General features: G+C 40.7%; 1 protein-coding gene across 6 annotated transcripts in view; it reads left to right on the forward strand.

Annotated features, from left to right (window-relative positions):
* Window positions 1-11,121, forward strand: part of RNF38 (ring finger protein 38) — an 84,763-nt gene extending 73,642 nt beyond the window's left edge. For all 6 annotated transcript variants that reach the window (XM_080986832.1, XM_080986835.1, XM_080986833.1 and 3 more), the window contains 9 exons: window positions 127-337; window positions 1,356-1,523; window positions 2,128-2,298; window positions 3,705-3,866; window positions 4,508-4,614; window positions 5,768-5,852; window positions 6,291-6,412; window positions 8,617-8,716; window positions 10,877-11,121. In XM_080986832.1, the coding sequence (XP_080842958.1) occupies window positions 127-337; window positions 1,356-1,523; window positions 2,128-2,298; window positions 3,705-3,866; window positions 4,508-4,614; window positions 5,768-5,852; window positions 6,291-6,412; window positions 8,617-8,716; window positions 10,877-10,939 (1,189 nt within the window). In that variant the 3' untranslated portion in view covers window positions 10,940-11,121. The remainder of the gene's footprint in view (window positions 1-126; window positions 338-1,355; window positions 1,524-2,127; window positions 2,299-3,704; window positions 3,867-4,507; window positions 4,615-5,767; window positions 5,853-6,290; window positions 6,413-8,616; window positions 8,717-10,876) is intronic.
* Window positions 11,122-11,466: the final 345 nt, after the last annotated feature.

An 11,466-nucleotide genomic window follows, 5' to 3' on the forward strand; every position in this document is an offset into this window, starting at 1 on the left:
GGAATAGTCGAAGAAAGCTTAGGCTATAATAAATTTGTACGTCTTTAAGGGTCCACAAGATTCTTTGTTTAATCTAGAAGGGAAAAGTGTGTAAAAAAAATATTTGTCCAATTTGATTATTTGCAGCCCTCCCGTTAGACGCCAGAGAGCAAGAAGAGATCGATTATCTCGACATAATTCCATTAGTCAAGATGAGAACTACCATCTCCCCTACGGACAACAACAAGCAATAGAAGAACCCCGAGCCTTCCACCCTCCGAATGTATCTCCCCGTATGTTGCACCCAGCTGCTCATCCACCACAGCAAAACGCAGTGATGGTTGACATTCATGAACAGGTATTTGAAAGGATGGAGCAGTGTATTCCTAACTCCTGGCAGATAGGTTACACTTTGTGATTTAAAATTGGAGGTTACACTTCACTTGTGCGCCAAAAATGTTTTTTATTTTCTAATGTATAAAGATGACACCCCTCACCTCACTGTTTTGGGTGTGCTGCCTCTGAGGCTGGATAATGGTTTTCTGTTCAGTGGCTCTCAATGCAGACAGTCTAATCACAGCTGCTGCAGAGACATGGGGGGGGGCGGTGTTGCTGTAATAAAAGCCCTGCTGGATCAGGCCAAAGGCCCATCTAATCCATCATTCTCACCATGGCCAACCAGATGCCTGTGGGAAGACCATAAGCAGGACATAACCCAGTAACACTCTCCCCCCTCAAGTTCCATAACAATTGGTACCTAGAAGTATACTGGAGCTATCACAGCTATCATGACTTACAGTCATTGAAAACCATAGCCTTCATGAATTTGTCTAATCTCTTTTTAAATCCCTGTTTGGCTAAAGGCCACGCATCATCTTCACATTAAGGTTGTCTCTTACACTTCACACTATTCTGTTCCCATTGTCCACAAGACAAATGCAGTCATGTGATTGCATGAATTCAGAGTGGCATGGAGAACAATACATTGGGCATCCCTGCTTTACAGAAAGAAGGGTGCTGTGGGGGGGGGGAGGCAAAAGATGGTAACTCTTGCCATTGTCAGTTGACTTTATTCAATTTTTAGTAGGTCAGTGGTGATTTGCACAATGGTGACTTGCACAATTTCACTATAGGTAGCCAGTTGACAGTATTTGTGAACAGTGTCCTAACCTGGTTATAGTGCATTTGTGGAAAACTGGAACTGGGTCATCTGGAATGTTTTCTTATATTTTGTTTCTAAATCCTGTCTTTGTTGTGTTTTGAAATATTTACTAATAGTCTTTGTGCTGTGAAAGAAAAAAGGAAAAAGTTGAGCATCCTTCTGAGGTTGGTAACTAAGCAGACCTGCTGAAAGCTCTTTGCATTTTTCTTTGCAGATCCACCAGGGCACAGTCCCTGTTTCATACACGGTGACCACGGTGGCACCACATGGGATTCCACTTTGCACAGGTCAGCACATACCAGCTTGCAACACACAGCAGGTCCCTGGGTGTTCCGTGGTTTTCAGTGGACAGCATCTCCCTGTCTGCAGTGTGCCTCCCCCAGTAAGTATCATCTTAATCTTAATTTCGAAAGCAAATGCTTCAAATGACTTTGGAGGTTGCAGAAGACCAAATGAATTTACTTAGAGCTGAATTTTCTCTATATTTACTTGGAAAGCGCATATTACTTAGGGTGGTTTGACTTCTGGTTAAGTGTAAAGACGATTTTAGCCTTCATATAAGAATACGTCATCAAGATTTTATGTATGTCCCACAAACTTTTAATTTTATCGGTAAAATTTTGTGGGGTGGAGGGGTTGGATGAGTGTTAACCTTCTGTGCTCTGTAATATAACTAGCACACTGAAACTCTTGAAAAAATCCTGGATTCTAAAGCATAATCCCTTTCTATGCATTAAAAAAAATCTGAACCAAAGTAATCCAGATTTATGGTCCAAAGAGAGATGGAGCCTCATCCTCTGTGTTCAGATTTCAACAACTTCTATCTTACTTTGCATAATTTAATTGTTTCTGCTAGGTGTGGAAAGGGTCCATTTTTTCCATGGGAACTCTATTCGCTATAAATTGTGCTTTATTCTTAAGAATGTAATGAGGAATCAAATACTATGTGTTGCATAACGTTTGTGAATGTTTCTTTTCTTTTTCAGATGCTTCAGGCATGTTCTGTTCAACACTTACCAGTTCCATATGCGGCATTCCCACCTCTCATTTCTAGCGATCCGTTTCTTTTGCATCCTCCACACCTCTCCCCACATCATGCTCCACACCTGCCACCTCCAGGCCAGTTCGTTCCCTTTCAGACACAACAGTCACGGTCGGTAGGTATCTCTTTAAAAAAAACACAACCCCTTACTTCCTCTAGTAGTTGGTTCTGGAACAGTGAATTTAAGGTGGGATGCGTTGGTTGGCTGCCTGGAAAAGGAGTCAGCCAAAAATCATGAAGACTTTTGCAAGTGAGAGCAAAGCTTCTAGTATAGAGGTCTGTGAACTGCAAAATCTGATCTACAAGCTGAAAGCCGTAGCTGTTTTAATTTCCAGTCTGCCAGAAAAGCAGAAGCAAAATGGAATCTGAGTGTTTTCCAGCGCTAGTTTCAGAGAAACTGAACTACAGAGAAAAAAGATGGAGCTCTTACTATTTTGAATGGCCGTGTTCCTTTTTGAGCCTTAAGTGGATCTAGAGATTGAGAGCTTTTTTTGAAAGTTGGCATTTCATATTTGCAGTCCATGGTGTGTGTTAAATTTCTTTACATCCCATACTATTAACCATTGTTATATGGCACACAAGGTATTTGAGAGGTTCAGATGGGCTTTTTCATCTCACTTGTGGAAAAACGTGATCTCCTCGTGCTTCCAAAAAGGTATTCAAACTGAAACTCAAAGCAGATCTGTAGGGGATTCTATAATTGTGAGACAGATGCTGATAATTTCTCTCTGAAGGAAAAGTGGGCTATGTAGAATGGAATGAATGATGATATAGTCCTCTCTGTCCTTCAGCAGAACGAGTGCCTGTTCCTTATCATTTTAGTTTTTCATATCATCCAGAAATAGAAAAGTACAACTAATTTGGTTGAGAAACTGCAAGGAGAGTTGATGTAGGACAGGGTTTCACAAAATGGGATTGCCTGACCCCCTGCTTTCTCAGGGAAGGGGCATTGCATGTGCATGAAATTGGTGGGTCACCCTGTAACATTAGAAATCTGATGATAAGTAACCTGATAGGCAACCAGAGCGGCTCTTGAGTGGACTGAATAAGCAACAAGATGTGGCCTCCTCAGCCCCCAGGTTTAGAAGTGGAGGCTAGCACACACTTGAAAAAAGACCCTGCTCTGAAAGCCTCAAGCTAAGGATGAAAAAGGTCATTTTTGCATTCTAAGCAACCAGAGTGTCATCACGTATAGATACAGAACAAGAACAAGAGAATGTTCTCAGTTATGTGGTAGCAGGAAAAAGTGGCACAAGATCATAACATTTGTACTGAAATAGGCAGCAAATATCTAATTACAATTTGATAAATACTCAGAACGGAGTTATTAAGCATGAGAAATGTGAATTTCTGGCAAAATACACAGTGAAAACACACCAACTGAATAAAAGTCATCCTTCAGTGCAGTTTTTACTGTGTAATATTAACTAGATAAACTTTGACAAATAACTATTTTTGGCAAGTAACTGTGGTAAATTATATGCTTCACAAATGTTCATGCTTTTTTTTTTCCTCCCATAGCCTCTTCAAAGGATAGAGAACGAAGTAGAGTTGCTTGGAGACCATCTTCCTGTAGGAGGTTTCACCTATCCGCCTTCAGCCCACCCACCAACATTGCCTCCCTCAGCCCCACTACAGTTCTTAACGCATGACCCTTTGCACCAAGAGGTGTCCTTTGGAATAGTAAGTGATGGCTTTCAGCATTTTGCTGTGATTTTCACTACGCATTTATTTCACATTATGATTCTACTAGCATGTTCTGAATTGTTTCCCCGCCCCCTTTGAACATGCACATTTCCTTATTTATTTACATTAACCTCAACATGTGCAACTGTTGGAAACAGAAAATGAATGAGCCTTGGTTGGGTAGCGAGATGCTCTCGTGGGTGGAAGGAAGGGAAGGTGATCCATGTCAATTTCCTATCTTCAAAGCAGCTACCTATATTCCCCCCCCCAAAAAAAAAAAAATCAGCTCCAATACAGCATGGGAGGAAGCACTGGGGACTGCTGGGGTGCTGTGGACCCCCACCCCCCAGGAGTGTCCAATTTGCAGAAGAGGATTCTCTACTAGATTTGACTTGGTTTGTATTCCACAAGTGGAAAGAACCCTTCTTTTCATAGATCAGCAGGTTTGAATCCAACTCTAGAATTAGGACCAGTCTGTACAAGAGTTTTTCATCAAATTTTCAATAAGCCAGAAATGGAATTGTTTGGTCAAGGGAAGATTCACTGTGATGAAAGCACTTCTGAAATATAAAAGTATGACTTTTCCAGTGCCACCGTGGGCTGATGGACTGCTGAAATTTCCCCCCTGTTTGCATTAGCCTTACCCGCCTTTCATGCCTCGAAGACTCGCAGGACGCAGCAGATATCGATCTCAACAGCCAATACCGCCACCTCCTTACCATCCCAGCCTATTGCCATATGTGCTGTAAGTCTCTTTGTCTTTGTAGCTGTCCTTGGTAGCTTGGCTTTAGGATGGATAACATTGTTTTCTGAAAACAGCAGCCTAGAGTTGTCCCTGCAAAAGGGCACCCTCTGCTTCAGTACAAGATGGGTTAAGGGAGACCTCAAATATTTTTATTCATAATTAGTGTGGCTGCTTTAACATGATCCTAAGTGCTTCAAGTAAAGAGTGCAATCCTATGAGAGGTTCTCCTACCCATCCCCATTATGATGAACTGTGGCCTTACAAGAGCAGCACTGTGTTTTCATGCTGCTCACATTCATTGAAATGAGACTTGGAGCCAAACCATGTTTAAACAAGGCTTTTAAGTTCAGACCCAAGGCCAAACCATGGTTGAAAAACACCATGGTTTGTAAGACAACAATAAACCATGACTTCACATCATGCTTTGTTTCCAGAAAACAAAACATGGTCAGTTTTCTGGGTTAGCCAAAGTGGACTTTGACTAAACAAACCATGGCTTGGCATTATGTGTGAATCAGGCCACTGTATAAGCATTATGTTATGTTATGTTAGGTTATGCTATGTTTTAGAGTAGCTTCAGTGCTTCTGTAAGTGAACTTGTGATGGAGAAATGTTTTTCCTTCTGCTGCCCAATTCACAATTACTGGAAGCCAGCCTGTGCCTTCTGAGGTGTATTAGGTGCCTACAGGGGAAAGGGTCTTGATGGTGGTGGCACCTTGACTGGCGATGTTCTCCACAGGGAGACTTGCTAAACTCTTGTTGTGATGTGATTTTGACACTAGGCAGAGGCACGTAGATTATTGTAATTTCACCTTTTCTAAGCCAACCTGGAACCCATTTAAAGGGCAAAGCATAAATCAAATATCAAAATGAATAATAAGCTAAGTTAAAATACATTTTAAAAAACAGCTGTCCAGCTTGCCTCTCTGGAAGCATGGGCATGTGTAATCCAATGTGTAAAATGGTAAGAGAGTCAGCTTTATACAGATTAGTAAATAGCATGACCTAGTACTGAATTGGAACCAAATTTGAATTTAAATTCTTGACCAGTTTTGAAAGCCTCTAGGGACAGACCCAAAATTAGCTGCTCTTTCTCTGTATGTGTATGTGCACAAGTAGTAAATCTTGATGCTAACTTCCTTCTTTTTTGCAGATCAATGCTTCCAGTGCCACCTGCAGTTGGCCCAGCCTTCAGTTTTGAGCTGGATGTAGAAGACGGCGAGGTGGAAAACTATGAGGTTGGTTACAGATTCCGCATTTATGCAAATCACGAGGCTTTGAGTACATTCCTTAAATTGGTTCCTAAATATGTTGCTTATTAAACTAGCAAATTGCATTTTGCTTGAACGACACCAAAAAAATGCAGTAGCTGCTACCAAATCTATGTTTTGTGAGGACATATACTTACGCTGAACAATTTCTAGGATTTTCTTCCTTCCATGCGAGTGCTACACAGTGCTGCATGTTGGGCCTCTTGATTGGGCCTGTATGTAGCCCCAGACAATTCAAACGCTAAACCAAGAGCAGTTGCCTTATGATGCAAGTTTGCAAGATTTCCCAGTTTTACACTACTGGTTTTGCTTATCGTCCCCGATGATAATGTGTTATGAAGAGTGCTTGAGTAAAGTGGTTGAGTTTTTAAAAGGTGACCTGAAAAGGGCGTCTTTCTTTCATAGGCACTGCTGAACTTGGCCGAAAGACTGGGAGAGGCCAAACCGAGAGGACTGACGAAAGCAGATATTGAACAACTTCCATCTTACAGATTCAACCCAAATAACCATCAGTCAGAACAGACTCTGTAAGTTCTTTTGCTCCTCGCCGACGCCTTGGTATGAAGTTGTTTAACCCTAGTTGACTGAAATCCAGCACAGCAAATAACTGTAGCATAACTAATAAATGCATTCACTTGTCTTCCTTTTTAATAGTACTTTCCAGCTTCAAAGTTATTTAACTGGTAGAGTAAGGGATTTTATTTTTTTAAAAAAGACCAACAACTTCCATTTATTGGTGAGCCTTATTAACAGTTGGGTTAGAATATTAAATACAGATTTCCCCATTTTTTAATACTTTGATTTAGACGAATATTGCTCACAGTCCAGTGAGCTGCACAGCTAATGATGAGTTTGCTCCTCCATCTAATATTACTGGAGTCACATAGGAATGGCAGGGATGGTGTGCAGCTCCACATGCCAAAAGCTCCCAGCTCCACATGCCAAATGGCTATCTGCTTTTATAATAGGAAAGTTATAAAATCAGATTGCATTGGGGCATGATGGAATGTCGCTTTTTGAAGAGAAAAATGAAATGCCATAATAGGCACACAGAAACTAAACTGAAACTGACATGGGGACAAACAGAAGAAGACACCTTTACCCCGGTATGGCTCCCCTTTATCACATACACAGCCCAACAAGACAATGACAATAATCCACCAACAGCATACAAATCAATATGGCTAACCTGATCCAAAACACCCACCCACCCCACTCACACACAAAAACGAAGATCACCACAGCCAATCACAAACAGACAACCACACCCTAGGCCAACCCCAACCTCTCACCACCAAAGGAACACAAGTGAACAGCAGACAACCGGCACGAAGAACGCAGACACCAAACCCTACATATATTAAGCAAAATAGAAACATCACCACCCGACCCCCCCATCTTCCCCCCTCCTCCCGCTCCCCCCCAATGTCTCAACAAATGAAACTGATTTGTAAAAATGTTACACAGAAAAAATACGAGAGACATTACACATACTTCTGTAAAACAAGAAAATCTTTAATATAAAAAAAAATAGGCACACAGAAACAAGACACTTGTATGAATTGTGGTCACTATTCACATGAAACTGAGCCTTTTACAATTCCTGTTATGACATTTCTTTCAAAGTATTTAATACAGAAATCTGCCATTTTAATAATAATAAAAAAAGGTCATACAATTCTCACTGAGACATGAAGCTTCCTTAAGAAGAAATAAAAATAGGGTTTTTTGACGGGGGCAGGAATGTCTTCTAAACAATCTCCCAGTAGTCCTGCTAGATTTTGGATGTGAAAAGTAACTACCAAGTGTTTGCATTAATGTGAAAATTGAATTGGGGAGTTGGCATTTGCTACACAACAATGAGCCCTAAGCCCTCTTCAGGCTTTCCAAGAACAGCTTTTAAGTTGCTCATTTCTAAAATAATATTAGAATCTGATATTGGCCTAGAAAAAGCATTTTCCTTAGTAGCCACAGGATCCCTCCACCCTCCAGTCCTGAAGTCAGACTCTTTTGGCTGCCAGATAGGATTGTCTGCCAGCTTTCTCTGCAAAACACATTTGTTTTAATTTCTGCAGTGCAATCTCAAGTAGTTTGCAAATGGCACTCCTGGGAGAAGCAAAGAAAACTGTCTTGCGGATATAGTTGGTGCTGGTGCTCAAAGTATGAGTTGTGAGCTGGGGAGTCCATGGTACAAATTTTCACCCCAGGTGCAGAATCATTAGGTAGCCTCCACTGACACCTCTTTCTTCCATCCTTGGCTCTTCACTTTTATTACAGGGTGGTGGTAAGGATTACTGTCACAATATATGTGTGGTGCTTTGAACACTGAGAACACTATATAGATATGCGCTGTTAATAGATAAAATCTTTTGCTCTGGATTGATAGTTACTTGTTTTCCTAATCTTGCACTGTGCAGTCAGTTAAATAGCTATGATGCATTGGGCAAGAAATATAGGACCTAACAAATTGTATGTTATATTCTATTACATATTTATAAATTAAACACACACACACACACACACACACACACACACACACACATATATAATCTCAGTGGCAAACCCAGCACCTCTATATCAGCAGTTAAACCTCAATGAATTGTACTGCAGTCACTTTATATTTAAAAAGTCTTTATTTTAAAAAGCAAGGAAATGCCTACGTTTTCAGATAAATAAAACCAAACTGTTGTTGCTTTTTCTAAATAAAGTATTCTGCAATTTTCTCTTCTAGGTGTGTAGTGTGCATGTGTGACTTTGAATCAAGGCAACTGCTTAGAGTTTTACCGTGTAACCATGAGTTCCATGCCAAGTGTGTCGATAAATGGCTTAAGGTAATAATAATAATAAATAATAATACATAGTTTTAGAAATGAGGTGCAGTAGTCTAGATTTGTACTGCATGCCATCACTTTTGCCCCAATATCTGTCGGTATACCACCATTAAAAAACAAGAACTTGTTAACTGTCCATCACGTGACTTATATTTATTTAAGATGAAGCTTTTTTTGTCCAAAATGTGTCTTTTCAAGAATGACATTGAATGTGAAATATAACCTAATTTGTTTTAAGGTTGAGAAGGAACCAGAAGCAGCAAAAGCAGTATGATGACAGACAGTGTACACATGATGCAAAATATGGAAGTATAATTGAAGTAGGAAATTAATTATGACTTTCAGAAAATGTACTGAATTTCCATTGTGTCACTGCAGTGGTAAATCCTAAAACATCATGATTGCAGAATATATGACTATTTGTACAGTGAGGTCTATTGACTTTGAGTTTGCCTTGATTGTCCATAAATCATAAGGTTGTGGCAAATTTGAGGATTTTCTGCAGCTCTTAATTACAACCACTAGATGCCGTCATTTCCTTCTGCATAGCATAGAAAAGAGCTCCAAGTAGCAGAGAACTGTAATTATAATGACTAGCAGTTTTTGAATGGTGTTCATGGCAACATTATATGTTTTCTTAAATTCAATTGTGCAAGGGAGGAAGGGGGTCTGATTTTTTGTTGTTGCTGTTTCCCCCTTCCGGTTGCAGCCCCTCAAACCATGTTACATGATGTGCTTGAAGGTCTCTCAACACTCAGAACCATGTTTTCTTCCGGGGGGCTGGGGCAGGAGCAACAAGAATGAAGCCCTGCTCCATGAGCAGAACTTTGCTCATGAAATATAGGATCCAAACCACCATTTCTGAAGAGTTCAGAGATGAAAGTACATATCTATGAACTTCAGAAAAGGTTGCAGGAGTTATAATCATTATGGTGCATGGCTTTTGCATACTTAAAAAAAAAAAAATCCACTTAACCACCTCTGGGAGAACACACAAACTAGTATCTCACCTGCTAAAGTCACCACCAGATGATCTTTACCACATCATTAAACAACGAGAGCATCACACTTCCACTGTAGTATTTAATGCAGGGCATGATTAAAATGCGACAGTTCAATGCTCTTAATTTCAGAAGCTAGAGGAGTGTATGCACAAGAGGCTCATAGATTACTGGTAGAACTTGAAGTGCGTTTAGCAGTAAATAGTAACTCCCCTATCCTGGGACACCTTATTTGAACCCTTTGGTGCTATTTGAAAAATAGCCCAGTACAGTTTTCTTGGTTTTAAAGTTTGAAAATGTGTATGTGTGGATTATAGATCTGTGTGTGTGGCAGGCAGCTGAGCACGAACTGACTTAGCTGAGAAGCATTCTATTAGAGTTGCCACTTGAAGTCTGCACATTAATCACGTGAAGGAGACGTGAGCGGCTGATGAAAGTTCTGACTGCCCTCATCAGGCTGCCCTTACTGATTCACACATGCTAGCCATGATGCCTATGTTCTGCTCCACTGTGGGGGAAGTATCTGTCTGAATATTAGTAGCTGGGAATCACAGCTGAGGAGAGTGCTGTTGCGCTCAGTTCCTGGTTGTGGGATTCCCATGGACATCTGATTGGCCACTGTGAGAACGGGGTGCTGCACTAGATGGGACTTCAGCCTTATCTGGCAGGAGTCTTGCGTTCGTCACTTCCTGTTTTTGGAGCATTCTGGTCTCGCCATGGTGGCTAGAGGAGAAGCGCTTTGTTCAGCGTTTGTGATGCTTCTGCTGATGGAGACACTGGTAGCAAAGACTGTGGCACTGGACAGAACGGTTTAAACCCCAGAGTGGCTGGGGCAACCCAGGCAGATGGGCCGGGTACAAGTAATTAATAATAATCATAATAAATTAGCCAGCCATTTTAAATTATTGGAAGTCAGATGCTTGATCTCTTTTGACATGTATTTACATGAGAATAAGATAAAGCTAAAGTCAGTTGATTTCACTGAAATCTGAGTTTTGATGCGATTCTCTTTCCTCTTAATTATCTTGCTATGGATGTATGGTTCAATGTAGTGATTCTTATTCTGTTTTATTTTATTTTTGCAACTCAGTACATTTTCTTTAACAGCCTTTTGTGTGACATGATGTGCAATGCATTAATGCCTGTTTTTCTTCCCCAGGCAAATCGTACTTGCCCCATCTGCAGAGCTGATGCTTCGGAAGTGCACCGTGACTCAGAATGACCAGTCTAAGAGCACAATTCTACTTTGGGTGTTCCTAGTCACATGTGTATATATATATATGAACTCTCCATTGAACTTAACCCGTGTGGCTTCCAGCCTTCCCTTTACACAAAAGGGTCAATGGACCTTTCTTTGCACTGTGTGATTTAATCAACTATAAAGCTTATAATTAGTCTTCACAATTATGGGATTGTTATACTAACTGTGTGATTGGAACTCCAAAGACTTTTTTTTTTTCTTTTAGCTTAATTTCGTGTGTGCACTAACATTCCCTGGTTTTTGTGTGATCATTCCGAGTGTTGCTGCGAGATTACAGTGGAACGTGATCTTCTAGCATGTGCTTTTATATTAAAAAAAGAAGAAGTGGTAGCTCCAAACAATATAGCAATCTACCTTATATAGAGCCTTCAGATACTGTGAGTGGGAATAAACGGTGCGGGTGGGTGCGTTGATCGCAGGGTGTTTGTGTGTGTGTGGGCGAGCAAGTGTTTGGGCGGTAGTGTGTGAGAGGACTTCTATACCAGCAT

Source organism: Podarcis pityusensis (genome assembly GCF_964106645.2).
Source record: "Podarcis pityusensis genome assembly, chromosome: 17".
NCBI classification, from domain to species: Eukaryota; Metazoa; Chordata; class Lepidosauria; order Squamata; family Lacertidae; genus Podarcis; species Podarcis pityusensis.